The sequence below is a fragment of the Vanellus vanellus genome (assembly GCF_965231255.1).
Source record: "Vanellus vanellus genome assembly, chromosome: 5".
Classification (NCBI taxonomy): Eukaryota; Metazoa; Chordata; class Aves; order Charadriiformes; family Charadriidae; genus Vanellus; species Vanellus vanellus.
Window position 1 is genome coordinate 65169449 of NC_138910.1, and position 16763 is coordinate 65186211.

Below are 16763 nucleotides of genomic sequence, written 5' to 3' on the forward strand. Positions count from 1 at the left end.
CACTCCTAGTCCCAGATTTGGTCAATGGTTTATGTCCAAGGGGATCAGGTGCAGGGATTTCAGTGTAGTGGTTCAACACGTGATTATGGGTCTTGTGTGACTTTGGAATAGGAGTAGTTTGAGGTTCGTTAACAGTACTATAACAAATCACAAAATTAGATTATATTATTTTCTAGGAAACAATTACTCAATAATCAACAATCTGTTATAACCAAACACAGTGATTTAGTTAAAGGTTCAACAAAAATTTCCTAAATCAAATCACATACACGCACACACATGCACACACACACAGATACAGAGGTTAATCTATGATTAAGATGTTTCGTTTCCTGCAGATTATAGTAAATTTTGGTACCCAATGATCGAAATGGATCTATACACACTCTCTTCTCTTCATCGGCTTCTGTCAGCAGACAGTCTGAAACTCCTAGCTCTTATCCCTTCGTCAGCTTCTATTAGTGAATGGTCTGAAACTACTCCCTTCATTGGCTTCTATCAGTGGACGGTCTGAATCACATCATGAAATATGGGGTAGCAGCCTGCAGCGATCCCAGAGCGCTCCAAAGGACCTCACTTTAGGATCGATAGTTATAGGGCCCCAAGAAGATTGACTTTGGTCAGTACTCCTCCATTGTGACCACAACTCTTGTCAGATGATTGTGGCAACTTTCAGAGTGGACTCGTGAACTGGGCAGGAAGGGTCTCGGGTGTGTTTCCCAGGCATCAGGAGTTCCAGGTGTGGTTAGGGAGTGCTTAATCACCTCAACTCACTGTACTTCCACCAGGACAAGAAGGTACCAGATTGTCTCAACTCACTGCCCGCATAGGCAAGGTCAGATCGTCCCAGCTCACTGCACTTGCAATTGAAACAAGAGCAATGTTGGGCCCACTGCCTTCGTAACTAAAGCAAGAACAATGTTGGCTGGTATTGACATCGCAAGGCAGCCCGGGGCGGGGGACTTGGGGGCAGTGGATCTGCACCACCATGGAAATTCAAACAAAAGTAGAAATGTAAGGAAAGTTTGCCTGTGTTTAATTCATACCATCAATGACTTGCTCTTCTATCCTTCAGGAGAGACCACTACAATTCAAAGAGACACCTTGACAGAAACAGAATCTGTGGTTGGAAGTGCGCAGCACTAAGTATGACTAATTAGCATGATTTTTAATTAACAGATATAGGTTTGTTAAATCTTTTGAAGTGTCTGCTGTTGGTGCATCGGTCTTTAGAACTTGTTCTAAGCAGCGGACAAGACTATAGGGATGGCTACCAGATTTACCCTTAGTAATCTCAGTAATCATGTATGACAATATCATCTTCATATTGACGAAAAGATTTCACAACAGCAAAAACCCAACAGCAACACAACCCCACTATCACAAAACGGGTTCCCAGTCCCACCTCAAGTCCACTCTATGTCCCTTGCACTGAGATGCCTACCTCAATCTTTCTCCCACATACAGAGCTGAAAGCGGAGGGCTCATACCATCTGCTTCTCCTCGCCCCACTCCAGATGCTGTGCTGAGCTGCTTCTGCCTGTAGGCATGCACTTAAGGGAGCTGGAAGCCTCAGTACTGACACCCTGCAATGCAGAACAGTTCCTGCCTCTGCTGCATATCAGCTTAAGATGAGCAGCGTACCACCGGTAGTACATACCCAAGTCTGGAAACATTTGTTTTACGTACAGAAAGGATGACATAAGGATGTTTCAGACCTCTGACCTGGGTTCCCTACACATGCACTCACATCGACCAAAGAAATATTATTTAAAAAAATAAAACAAAAAAAATCTACTCCCTCACAAAACCCAACCCAAGAAAAACACAGCATTGATCTTTCGTCATCTGTTTTTCACTACTCGTCACCTGATGCAGTGGTAGCTAACCTGGGACTACATGAATTTTAGCTTTAAGTGGATGCAAAGTGACCCATCCTTTAGAGTGCAAGCTATTTACAACCACTTCTTTCTACCTGTTTTTTTATCACCTCTGAGACCTGACCAGACCTAGTACCAAAGACAGAAGTCTAGCCCCTGACAGCATGGCACAGCGCCTGCACTACTTGGAGAGGAAAGCACGTACGACTGCATTCACTGCAGATGGAGATGACAGGAAAATATTACACAGCCAAAAGGCAGCCAATTGACAATACAATAAACTTTTACAGTTATAACACCAAAGGTCATTTCTGCCCTATTTGTGTCCCTTTTTAGCTTTGTTTTTGTCCAATAAACAGATACTTACTCCAGTAGCCCAGCAAAAACCTAAACCTATTATTTAATACATAATATTAATTCATTTATATTGGAAAATGTGACATAAAAGCCAATTCTATCAGACCATAAAAGTTCACAAGAGCAAAAAAGTTTTCTATACTTTCCCCTTGTTTAATAAAGACATCCCAAATGGAGCAGCTTACCTGATCTTGCAGAGACATAACAGGATTATTTTTGGTTGTATTGATATGTAGAACATGATACTTGTTCTTTGCACAAAGATCATAGGCAATATTTGTGAAGGATGTGCTGGCAGTCTTAGGTACTCTGTTGTAGATAATCACCACATCATCTTCTTCATCCAGTGTCACATCTTGTCGGGGGCCATCTACTGTATGACGTTGTTCTATTTCTCTGACTTCATGTCTTGCAATAGCTCTTTCTGTTAAGGATGACAAATAAAAAATTTCAATGTAAATATCACCAATTTTGAGTTCAAACCATAGAATGCAAATAACCTAGTGAAAAGCAGTAACTCCTCAGCAATAAAGGAAACACTTGCCGTCATATGTATTGCTGACACATCTGAAGTGAAACTTAATCTATAAAATGTATGAATGATAAAAGGTGAGTTAGTCTGACACAGAAAACGAAGACTAGAAAACAATATACTTAGGGAACACATACTGTATTCTATGACTCAAGCTAATGTTACTGAAAGCCATCACTGCTAAATAAAAATGTCTATAAAGTGCCACCAAAATGGTGACATCCCCAAAATATCCCAAATAATTTCTATAAAACACCTCTTTAAGAATTAGAATAAGAGGAGTAACTCAAACAATTTGGAGAATATGAATTTTCTGAAAACAGCAGAAATACTATCACTAGAGATTTAGTCAATTAAACTGTGTAGTGGCACTGGAATTCAGATGAAACCATTGTTTTGTTATTTCAATTGATACAAGCCCCAAGTGCAAAGGATTACAATAAATGGGTTTGCAAAAATTCAATCAGATTTATTAATTTCAAGTTTGACAAGAACAGAAGCAAGAGGCTTACGAAACAGATAACATTAAGGTGAAGCGTGATCTCCGAGTACTGAGATACATCAAATACATAAAAAAGAAACATAGAAAAGCAAGCTACGAACAAGACATTTTGGCAAGGTGAGTATATTGCAAATAAACAATTTTCCTTTTATACAAAGGGCAATACTCTGAGTAATTGAACTCTGCTTCAAGTGCTCAAAGCCTATTTTGAAAATAAAAAACCACAGTATCACAGCATTTTATATTTTTTTTTGCTGCTGCTGAATATCAAATACTTTGTGCTGATTCAGACACAGCTTTGTTCTGCTCTAGATAAGTATATACTTTAATACAATTTGTAATACAGATGTCAAAGCCTCTTTTCTGATTCATTTATTGTGATATTGCCTTTAATAATGTATTCAAAGAAATCTGCGTTGGCCAACAGTGCAAGCTGAAGTCAGTACCACAAGAGTAACCTGTAATTCTCTGTATTATGTTCTTACACAAGGTATAGCTCTTTCTGGATGACATGCTTTTAACGGCAGCAGCTCTTGGCCTTTACTTCTCTTGCTTCCTGTAATCCAGCTCCTTCTATTCTCTTTCACCACATCTCTTTAATTATAACATAAAATCACTTTTAAAGCAGAATCATTAAGCTGTGAACACCACTAGCCTGTAATTCCACATAAATTGTCTTCAACCACAAACTTCCATCTGTCTGAACTGCTTCAAAGCTTAAACTCACTCACTCTCTCATATGCTCGTATCTCACACCCCATAACTAAGTTACATCAGTATGAAAATGTTTGTAGAAAATGCTTATTGAGTATATCTCAATTTTCCACATGACATCTGCTGCTCCCCACTACATCAGTCACAGTTTTTGCTCCTTCCTTTCTCATTTGCTACCTCTCCCATCACTGCTGGCAAACGTCCTATTTTGGAAAGAGATGAGGCAACAGGCTCAGGTTTCATCTATCTGAAGATGGCTACAACGAAAAGGGACTGGCAGCTCTCCCCTCCTGCCAGTAACAGATTAGAGGAAGCATTTGGTAGGGGACATAGTTAACCACATGGCTGCCCAAGGCTACACGGATACTGAATACCACCTAGAGAGACTGAAATGAAACACATTTAATTTGTATTTTCTACACCCGAGCAGCAGATTTCAGCTAGATTTGAATCATAACTGCACGGAACTCCAGGGCTGATGGGGCTGGCTGGTTTGGAGGGTAGCTTCCCCCTTCACATGCAGGAAGTAAACATTTGTAAGAAAAAGACATGATTTGCAATAAGAGTGATGAGAAGTGTTCCTCTAATGAGATATTTGAAACAATGATGATTCAAGAATTAACGTGATAAGTGCACTTTAAAGGCTATGTAAGATATAAAAGATGTATGATTAGATGCAATTAGAAGAAAGGCTATTGCACACATTCACCTTCAACTTTGTATGGTGAGAGTGGAACGCCATAACCCATGCAAGGAGGAGAACCTTTGTGAGTACAAAGGACACCGACAGCTGCATTATCAAAGAATAAGAAGGCTTTAAACTTCAAGTTAAAATGAAAACTAATCTTCATGATGAAGAACTGAAATCACCTTTATGAAATAACTGCAACAGTTAAAAACCAAGAGGTGAGTTGAAGTGCAGGATATAAAGTGCAAGGGAAGCTAAAGCTAGTGAGAAGCAGATGAAGCACCTGAAAGCTTCTAACCTGGGTCAGTCATGCTAATGGCCTATTTCACTGTAGTCTATGAATAGGACAGCAAGGAAAATTGCAAGTTTTGTAAAAACACATGTTTTTTCCCCAGTTATAAACAGCTTGCAGTTTTTCCTGTGAAGTCAGGAAGCTTCTTTGTTACTTTCTGAAAATTCAGTTTAACTGTTAAATGGCAAATGATTTGATTTATACAACTTTTATTTATGTATTTATTGGGGGAGGGGGAAGAGGTCTACTAACGGTGAGATGCAACTCTGACTAGTCGTTGCGATAACTCTGTTAATCAGCAGTTAAAGAATTTGAGGAGTTGATGAGCATTTTATTAACTACTTCATTTGCTCTTCTATAAAATTTTAATCATCCTGGAAGTAAAAGTCCTGTAATGGTTGAAAAATGAACATTGCTTACGTGTTTTTAGAAGTACAGTAGAAAATGCAACGTACGCTTTAATGACTTTTTACATGGAAGATGGGGAGGAGGAAGATGCTAGGTACTTATTAAGTGTATTTTGTTTAGCAAAAATCGCCTTGGGAGACAGCCCTGCAAATTTGACTTCAATTATGAGAACCTGTCTATGTAAGGTTAGATAGGTTTCACTGAAATCAATTAGAAAAAAATTAATGTCAAGTTAGGTCATTTCTTTCCTATCAGAGATCCTGTGGACAAAACTATGTCCTACAGTCTCATTGCTCTCATTGCACCCTATTTAAACTTGATTTTGTAAGAAAAACATCTAGGCAAAATTATTAAGAGCCAAATGTCTAAACTGGCTTAAGACTGTCCACACTAAGTTTAACGCTAATTAACTACATCAATTTAAAAAGCTAAGCAGCATTTAAGCAAGTGGTACTTTGAATACAAGACAGTTTTTCATAATAATCTAATACACGATAATTTCAAAGCATAAGATATTCTGTCACACTTTTTTATTACTGCCTGTTTAGGTTTACTGTAATGAATAATATAATTACTATACAGTTGGGAAAAATACTGTTCTGTCATCTGCCATTGTCCTACGTGCAAGCTTTCATCAACTGCAAGGACAGTTTGCACATAGGCAGTACCATATACGATCGGCATAATAAAGGTTGCTACACCGGTTATTTACCGGCAGATGAATTATTTGCCGAAAGTCTTCAGTTGACAGAAGCTGTTGTTTTGTAAACAACAGAACAAGCTTATTTTCTCACCCATTTGTCTATACATTCTTTTAAATCCTCCTTTATTCCATTTCTGTAACTGCCAGCATCTTCCCATGACTTATGTTTCCTGAGGCACCCTCTTGTAGCAAAATATCCCAGGAAATACCATGGCTAGCAACAAGTTGGTTTGCCAGTCAGATGCTTCCAGAAAATAACATATAATGGGCAAGTTATGTATTCTCCTTTGTCAGAAGCACTAATATCAGCATTCAATCTGTATGCCACCACTGATTATGGAAAAAATTGAGTTATTTATTCTCAAGATCGCTGCCCTTTCAAGTCAAAGCAGTTTATCCATGTGGAGAGAAATGGACAGACCAAGTTTGATTGCTTAGCCCTATTTTGCTAGGGTCTCAACTAATAAAATCACCTGTGAAGATGCACTAGACACATACATACCTATAAAAACATTTGAAAACCCAGCTGAACAATATTTAAATAATTATAGAAACAAATCACTGTGATCATAAGCAGTTATTTGTCTACATTGCTTGCACATTCAAACAGATGAACGTCTTAAATAAAACAAGTTTATTAGCATTTACTTCAAATCCAAGTGTTAACTGCATACAAAACATCATCTTCTCAAACAAAATAGAGTGCCATGGATTTTAGCAACTTAAAGGTTAACAAAACCAAGTATTTCAAATTTCTTATATTTTTTCACAAAAGCATAAGAACCTCCTGGGATTTCTTAACATGAAAATCTACCAAAACCAGAAACTTCTTTCCCCTGTAGCTTGGCACTTACCACTCTTGTTGAAAGATATTGTTTGAACCTCACTGACTGTCAAAGTCAAGCTAACTGAGTATCTGGAAGAATAGTTCAAAGCATATTGCTGTACTTCCCCAAACTATGCTCTTTGTCCTCTATGTCTATTTTCCTTCTGTATGTATCTACAGATAATATTTAGGCTCTCTCTTCAATGTGTCTTACGCGCCTGCCATGCTTTCTTGTGAAACCTCCCACTCAAATGAGGAAAGGCACAGTCTTAAAATAAATTTTAGCTCAGCAGCCTTCGAGTGTTGCCCAACAGAAGAAAAAGATGTAGATTCAAACTTCACTCACACTGACTTGATGCGAAGGAACTGGACAGCTAGTGTGGATAGCACCATCCCGGAGCAAACGGTACATCTATGCTGTACATCTGTGACACTGGACGCCACTTCAAACCAATAAGCAGGTTTCTGCCAGTTGGGAACAATACTGAAACCAGCCAACTTGGTGTCTCAGCTTTCTTTCCACTGTGCCCCCAGGCCAATTAGGCAAGCAGCTGGTAGCCTGAGGCACCAAGCAGCTCTCAAGCTGATTCCCTGCCCAAAAGCTGCATTAAACACATGATTGGCCTAAATACTGAACTAGAGCAGGACTGAAAACCTACTCGTTATTGACTCCATTCTCCTCTGATGAAGAATGAAAACTGAACAGCAGCTTAAAAATTAACCATAATTATGTAGCAAAGTTAATGTCCTGATTCATTTCCAAATTATATACACCCACCATATACATGTAGCCTTCATCCTTCACTGAAATGCGGCCTCCTCTGGGAGCTGTTTAGCAGCATACTACTTATAAACCAGAGCAGTGCTGCTGTATGTGGGTATCAGTCCTTCAGGGATGGAGAGGAGGAGAGGAAGAATCAATGGTGCTATGACAATTTATGGCCAATGGAGGATTTGTGTCACCATACCCAATTAAAGCTGCAGGAAAAATATAGACTGAATTAATAAAAAATGCCTAAGGTTAAATTTGTTCAAGGTATCAGTATTAACATATCAACTCTTTCAAAGACCTTTACAGCTCTATCTTGCTCTAGTTTTAAGTTTTACTAACAGCAAAACCACTACATTGGTTCTTTAGCAACTTCACAACTTCGACCAATATGTATTTTGGGCAAGCCTTTGGTTTCTCCTGCTTTCTTTTCTTCTGTAAAAGTATTCCATGAAGCCTGCTGTCTCTTTATTGCTGATTAATGAATGTTTATGACTCTCAAAGGCAATTCTGGGTGAGCCATTGGGCCGGAGGTGTGTGTCAGTAAAACCCTACCTTCCTCCTCTGGGAACTACAGTGCTCTTAAAACCAGTCCAGGGGACTTCAGGTTCTCTGAAGTGTGACTCCTTACAACTATCTCTAAGTGACCATCCTTAAAATCATAATTAACTATTCTGTTTCTCCATTAGCACATGTAAATATACATATTACAATCAACATTATGCAACAAGGAAAGCAAAATGCTGGCTATTTGATAGAAATACAAACTGCTATTCTTGCAACATCTCTGTTTATCAGAGCTGAGTGACTTTCCACTAATAAAGCAAATACAACTGAAGTGTGAAACAATACAACACAGGCACACTTACCCCCATCGTACCAAATTTTTATTAAGAAAAATAATAAAAGAATTCCTTGGAGGACAAACCTTATGAGGAACGACTGAGGGATCTGGGGTTGTTTAGCCTGGAGAAGAGGAGGCTGAGGGGAGACCTTATCACCCTCTACAACTACCTGAAAGGAGGTTTTAGAGAGATGGGAGCTGACCTCTTCTCCCTGGCGACAAGTGATAGGACAAGAGGAAACGGGTTCAAGTTATGTCAGGGCAGGTTTAGATTGGATATTAGGAAGCATTTTTTCATTGAAAGGGTTATTAAACATTGGAATAAGCTGCCCAGAGAGGTGGTGGATTCACCATCCCTGGAGGTGTTTAAGAAAAGGGTAGATGAGGTGCTTAGGGACATGGTTTAGAAGTGGTGGTGTTTTTATCAGGGTAGGTTAATGGTTGGACTTGAGGATCTTAAAGGTCCCTTCCAACCTCACTGATTCTATGATTCTAAATAAAATTGCAGGTTTGTTTTTTAAGTTTTTCAGTCACCTGTGAAACCTGACACTAGAGAGAACACTGGTACTCAAGCAGCAGACCACTGCCCTTAGGCAGAGGCTAGATGGTCCTCTTGCGTTCCTGGCCTCCCCCTACACTACCATCAATCACTTCACATCTTCGGAAATATTGGTTAACAAAGATACCATTTGGGGAACCAAACTTGTGAAAATCACTGCTAATGCCCTATGCAATATCCAAAATTTATTCTTGTTAAAAACCATAACTCGGACATTTTGCTTTCTTCTTTCCTTGGGTATTTACCTGTGCAGCTCAGAACAACTTACCTAATTAAAAAAACCTTAACCCTTAAGATATTTTAGCTATTTGCATTTCAGACAAAAGAGACTGTAGGTCTCATTTGCAAATCTAGCTCTCTTCAATCAGCCTATGAAATAGCTACTAAAACCTTTAATTTAATATTTGTCTTTAAAAAGTCTTCAAATTCCAGGACAGCTTCAGCACATACATGCTCCAAGCCCAGTTCTGACCTACAGCAAGCGAAGATCACATGCAAAGCAAATAAAAGGATGGAAACACAGCACGAAACTTAAAATAATGCCATAAAAGTTACTAAGTTTTTTCAGTCAGGTCAAAACCCCTCATCTTTTCCTTCCCCTTCTAAAAATCCAGTTGCCTTATCATCAAGAGATTACTATGACTAATTTTAGAAATTTCATTCCAGCTTGTTTTTTCCCAGTAAGGCATGAAAAGAAACAGGTATAAAAGATCTTCTGTAATACAAAACAGTAGTTTAGAGAACAATTAAAAGTCACTAACATTGCCAAAACATTTTCTTTAATAGTGTTAATGCATTTTTAGAACAGAAGGAAAAAGAACAGCCCAGACAGAAAAGAACTGTTTTCAAACTCCAAAACTCCAACAAACACACATTGGAACCAGTTAAAAGCAAAAATAACCCCCCTAAAAAAAACAACATGGACCAGCAAGGAGGCACCTCCAGCTAGGCACTGAGATTATTAACTAAAATCTAATGCAGCAGCTGTCTGAAAATTGGAAGTAGTGATGCTGAAAAACCTGCTAGAGTTTCATTAGCATTTGATACTCATAATTTAATTTCAAGACAGCATTTTTGCCAGGGTTTTATTTTGATCACTTAAGTAGAAGTGTATTGATTATTGTGTGATATTGTTAAGGGTTGGATATTAAACTAGAAAAATAAAAAATATAAATTTTTGCCCACAAGTAAAATCACTATCCCCACACATACATCCAAGCTGTTTTTAACATCAGAGCCTGCATTTCTCTTTTTTTTTTTTTTTTTTTTTTTTTAAATCGACAACCAACTGCATTTGTAAGGAATAGAGATAACGATTAAGGTCTGACCAAGTAGTTCTTTTTTTATCCTTTTTTTTTTTTTTTAAACTAGTTAACATACAGCCTAACACATTTTTCTTCCAGCATTCCGTTGGGCAGGATAGTTTAATGAAAGACTATGTTGTGGCCCTTTTTTGATACAAGACCAGACGTACCACACATGTACTGTAAAGTCAATCTAGTGTTTTAGTTACATAATACATAGGACAGGTAAGGGGCTACACCCCAAGTTGCCCCAGGAAGGGCAAAACTAAACAAAAACCCATGAAAAGTCACAGATCAGATGAACTGCATATATAGATCAAAGCTTAGGTACCTCAACAAGCATGGTTACTCCCAGAAAAAATACGGCTTACAGCAGACATTTTTGTGTAATAACATCCAATAAAACAGAAAAAAAGGAGGTTTCAGCCCACCAAATATAAAATTTTGTACAATTTGTAAATGTTTGAGAAGAAAAGATGCCTACTAAAAACACATCTTCAGCTGTAACTATAGCATCACTGCTGACTCCTGAATATTGCAAATAATACTAGTTACAAAATTACATAAAAATTTACAGAAATATTTTAAGCAAGGTGGTTTAGTAGTAAGATTTAAAAATAAGCATATGTCAAACAGCTCCATAAACCCTCCAACTTCAGACTGTTTTTGCTTGACACAAGTGTTGAATTCAAGTTAATGAATTAGCATGAGAGCAAACACAATAGACAACATTCATCTTTTTTTCCTCAGTCATGTGCAATTTCAGGTTTCTTTAGGACAAGGAAACTTGAATAACAGATAGTTGTAAAGAGAAGAATGTAATCACAGAAGGAAAAGGATTGTGGCTTTTCAGAGCCCCAAAACTGTCAGTAAACTGTTATGAAGCACTGCGACTATGATAACGGCAATGAAAAATACTTGCAAATCAGGGATTTGTTCACTAAATAACAAACTGCAGCTGAGTATGTAACAGCAGGGCTTCCTCTTATTTATAGTGCCTTAATATTGTTATGCAGGTCTTCAGTGTTAGCAAGAAAAGTTAATGGAACTGTTTTATACACGGATACAGTTGTCACAAGCATTTCACAATACAAATGTGCGTGTCACTCCTCCAAGCAAAATCCAATTCAAATAATGAAAGAAACCAAGATCAATATAGATCATCTGACTCCATTTAGGAAGGCAGCCTGGAGACTGTTTTGTTATTTTATATAAGCTTTTGCCAGACATACAATCATTTACTTTTTCTAAAAGGGTACTGTGGCTAGCATAAAAGCAAAAAGGATCACTAAGCTGTTAAAATCACTTGAAGACCTATATGCACGGACAATGCTGTATTCATCATCACATTATTAAAACTAATCAGTAAAATACACCGTTATTTCCAACATATTACACTTATACCCCAGCTCGTCTTCACACTTCTTGGCTAAACTAACTAATCTGGAAAACAGACTATTGCCAGTTGGTCTAGCAGCCAAAATAGGGAAAATAGCAAATAGCATTGCCTTCTGATCAGAATAGCAATTGACGTGCTTAAGGTAGAAGATCTACATATTTTATTAGGAATCTTAGGAAGTACCAGGAATAAGCTTATGGTAACTCTATGCAGTACCAACAGATACAGCATGATATTTGCTTAATTAACACTGTTGGTGTACAGACTAAGCATTTACACTGACAAATATGATTTCTAACCTTAATGTAGTTATAGGAGTTTGTGTAAAGTCCTTTGAAAAAACAGAAATAAGTCTGCACGCTGAATGAGCCCCACTGTTGTTAAGTCATAACAGAATTAATTTTAATTACATTTTTAAAATACTGACTAGATAAGCTCTTGATTATATTTTGGTTTTCTTTGTGAAAACCATTTATGTTGTTCAGCTTCATCTTAAGAAGTTCAATTTCATTCTATAACTTGGTTGCCTTATATGCAAATTAAAAGTATATCTTATTTTTCCCCAAAACCTGCAAATTGTTAATTAAGATATTTGCTAGCTCATGTAGCTTAAATATCAACATATATAAAAAGATACTGCTTTATCTTTTATTCCAATCTTAGGCTTGCAGCCTAAAGACCTCATCTGAAATGGAGATGAAAAAGATGAGTATGACCACAGAATCATAGAATAGTTTGTTTTTGAAGGGACCTTTAAAGGTCATTTAGTCCAACCTCCCCTGCAATGAGCAGGGACATCTTCACCGAGATCAAGTTGCTCAGAGCCCCATCCAACCTGACCTTGAATGGTTCCAGGGAAGGGGGATCCACAGCTTCTCTGGGCAACCTGTTCCAGTGTCTCACCACTCTCACAGTAAAGAATTTCTTCCTAATATCTAATCTAAATCTACCCTCTTTCAGTTTAAAAACATTACCCCTCATCCTATCACTACACTCCCTCATAGAGTTCCTCCCCTTCCTTCCAGTAGGCTCCCTTTAGTTACTGGAAGGCCACTCTAAGGTCTCCCCGGAGCCTTCTCTTCTCCAGGCTTAACAACCCCAACTCTCTTAGCTTGTCTTTATAGGAGAGGTGCTCCAGCCCTCTGATCACAGATAAGCTCTAACAACACACAGACCACTGGAAAATTACATTTCAGGAACCTCAAAGCCAATTTAAGTAAATGAAAGTACAAGAAGAACTTTTTTACCTAAATGCTAGAACTACAGTGAACACTAACTACCTCTGGAAAACTCTTCCTGATATATCCTACACCTCTTCATACCTGGGGGTCCAAGCTATACTCAGGAAGAACTAGGAAGATAAATATATGCAGCATCGACCTCATTTTGCTTTCTGAATAAAATATTCACCCGCTTTAAGGGTAGCTCCTCCTCTCTGACTTTTCAGAGGATGAAAAGGAGCAGTGGCTCAGTGGACTCAAGCAGTCAGTAGAGGGAATATTACACAGGAAAGCTTGCAAGTCCTTGCAACGTGTACCTTCTCTGGTCCTACCCTGGAAGCTCAGCTGGGCATTCATCACAGAAGCCCAGATGAAATCCCCGGGATTAGTTTGAAATCATGCATTAGAGAACACTTGTGGTACAACTTGCCAGCTAATGCAAACCTTCCACATTCATTCCCTCCATGCTACAAAACAGTGGCAGTCATACTCAGTTCAAATACACTTGCATACCAACACCACAACTATAAAAACTCTTTGCAGCAGACATTGATTAGCAAAATCAAAATTGCACAAACAAGAGCTTTATCCAGTTTCCTATCAGTGCATACAGAGCTCCCTGTCCTTGGTAAAAACAGAAACCGTCCAGGATTGGTGAGGTGTGCAGTAAAGTGGGTTTGTACAAAAAACTTCCTGCTGGTAGCAGAGCCAGCTGCTCACTGAAAGCCTCTGGGTGTTAATCCTGATTTAGATTGGATTAAGCTTTTTAATTAAAAAGAATTCTTTTCCTACATGCATGAGAAATATTTTGGTCTTCTCCCACAACAGTCCTTTTTTGAACAAAGAGGACTATTTGATGAAAATCTGACCAGAACAAAAGGGCAAAATATTCCATCATTGCATCTTAGGTAGCTGTTGCAAAAAGGTAAAAACAACTCCACCCCTTGCTCAGACTTCTGGTCCCACAGCAGTAAGGGATACAATAGACTTGTATTCATCAATCTCTAACAATCCCAGCTGACTAAAATACACCATAATCTTTCATTATCAAAAAGTACATCATCACTGAACTTACTAAAAGTAGGAATTGCATAAAGTTATGCTGGACAATGCAATGCCACTGAAATAAAAGTCAAAAAAGAATTCTTACAGATACCCCCCAGTAAGACTAGATTAAAAAGAACTCAAGATTCTCTTTTTAGTATTTCAAATTTATTAAAACATTCATTTTATGAAGGTCCCTGGAACAACGAGAAAGTTAAATTAGCTTTACATATCATTTTGTTGGCAGTTGATGTAGAATTACACAGTATATAAAGAGCTGACTGGTCTTGGAAAAAAAACCAAACCAACCACCAGAAACACCCACTTATTTGGTCAGATTATCTTTTGCAGACATTAAGACTTTAAATTGTCAGATTGTATTTTATACAAGCAAAGTAATCTGCTTCCAACAATAGTCAATAGCCTAAAATCTAGCATTAACCCATTTCTAATATAGCTGAAACCTGTAGATCTCTGTAAGGAAATAATCCTTTTGCTGTCATTCAGAGAGAAAGTGTTTGGGACTGTCAATACTGAGCCACTTAAGATAGTTCAACTTGATTTTAAAGAACATATTACATGGTCAGCACAGTTTTAGCATTGCTAGTCTTATCTATGTTTTGAAGCAAAGATTTGTTGAAACTTCATGACCCGTGTTCCCAAAGAAAGCAGGCGTGTGACTTTGAGAACAATGCGCCCTTGCCCGAGGTGCAGCTGTTGGTCTCAGCTTTCCCCAGAGAAGCTGTACAGCCGTAACACTTCCTTTCTATACCAGTATTAAAGGTACTGAAGTCGTCCCAAACAAGCTTCTACTCTGTGTTCTTCACATGTCCATACACAAACTCCAAATTTCCTGAGTTGCTTTTGGTTTAAGTCTCCAGTGTCCATAGCTGGTTTATATACATATAATTTAAATTTACCTTGCTGTTGCATTAAGTCACCATCCTCAAATTCCATTAGTCTCAATTACAATTTTTGTGTATACAAATAGTAAGGTTGAAAAGTTCATTTTTATGTTAACAAGCTGAAACCATGTAAGGATATTTATATTTTAATATCTGTTGGTAATTCAAATAAAGCATGTATGGAAAAACACACAAGTCTTCCTTTTTGCTATATGAAGTGGACATTACTTCTTTGGAGTGTTAAGTCAGAAAGATATTTTCATCCAAGCCATTACTCTGGGGGGGAAGGATGGACAGACTATTATAAACTTCTGTGGGAGGATATACAAATTGATACAGTTTTTTGTAAGAAATAGCTTATTTATCAGGGATACTTCAAAGCAAAAAATACCACTGGTGAATTCTGTTTCCAGGGAGATGACATATTAACTTCCAGAAACATGTCACACACTGAAGTTATTCTTCAGACTGAGTGAGCAGAGGAAAACATGAAAAGGACTTCTTTGCCACCACACAGGCTCTCTGGCAACATTGTTACGTAAGGAATAAACTAAAAATAAAAAATACATTTTAAAAAATGGTTAAAAAAAATAAAATGAAAGGAACTCACGATCCTCAGCAAATTTAGTTGCAGTAGTTAGAGAGGAAAGTACTCATGTACCAACAGAGCTCTAAAGACATCGTATCATAGTAGGAACAATTGAGATGCAAGTTTGGGCAGAAAAGAGGGGGGAAAAGCCAAGAGGCAATAGTCCCTTGTAGTACCACGTGGTTCAAGAGAAGGTCCAGGGTAAGTAAATAATGGAGAGAATGTGCATACTCCCACCTTTCATCTCCTCAGTCACCGCTCTAGATCCAACCCCACTGACAATTCATGTCAAGCTTTAAGGTTATCCTCATCTCTTCACACCCTTTTCTCTTCGCTGGACTTTTCTTAAAGGAAGCAACAACATCGTCCCTTCTAAAAAAGCAATACAAAGGAACCGAGCAGCTGTGTAGGGGAAAAAGAACGAAAGCTCCCACACAAGGAGTTAGGTAAATTGGCACTTAGAAATAAATAATAGACAAACTTACACTGTTTGGTAACAAATAATTTAGCAGTATGGTATGCCCATTACAGAATAGCATCTGCCTACCAGTCTCCTTCAATTGCATTATCTCACATCTTCTTAAGCCTCTCAATTTTTTGCCACGTCTTCTTCCTCGGAACCTTTCAGATAGTGATAGCCTCTCTTCATATACTCCTGGCACCCTGCTAATATTCATACGCCTCTGCTCACAATTTCCCATGAATCATTTAGACTTATAATGACCTGTTAGGATAAAGCAAGGATCACATTTCTACTGCCTCCTTGGAAGGCTAGCGTTACTGCACTTCTCCCAAATCCTGACATCTACAAATGCTTTTTAGAGACACACACAAAAGCCACATTGCTACTGCACATTTTCAAGTGCGAAGTCACTTGGCCTTTGGATTCAAGCTCTTTTTTTTTTTTCTCTCTCTTTTTTTTTTTTGCAATACACAATTTATCCTTCAAAAGGAGGAAATATTTTGGCTGCATGTAAGTTGTAAACAATTACCTCCTTGCTCATACTAAAATAACTTCTGAAGTCTTATTACTTTTACGTTCCCAGATAAAAGTAACTTCTCTTAGTTTCTGAACAGCCTCCTCAAAGTATTTTCACATCTCTTTTCACACCTAGTTCATACCATGCCATCTTCTTCTCAGGAAGGAGAGGATATCATGGGTTGACATCAATTTGCAGGATTAAAATTGACGCAGGGTAAAAATTCTCACTATGTTTCAAACATCACC

General features: G+C 38.0%; 1 protein-coding gene across 1 annotated transcript in view; it reads right to left on the reverse strand.

Annotated features, from left to right (window-relative positions):
* Positions 1-16763, reverse strand: part of HS2ST1 (heparan sulfate 2-O-sulfotransferase 1) — an 82594-nt gene that overhangs the window by 16598 nt on the left and 49233 nt on the right. The window contains exon 2 of the mRNA XM_082484399.1: positions 2423-2661. Coding sequence (XP_082340525.1) covers positions 2423-2661 — 239 coding nt within the window. The remainder of the gene's footprint in view (positions 1-2422; positions 2662-16763) is intronic.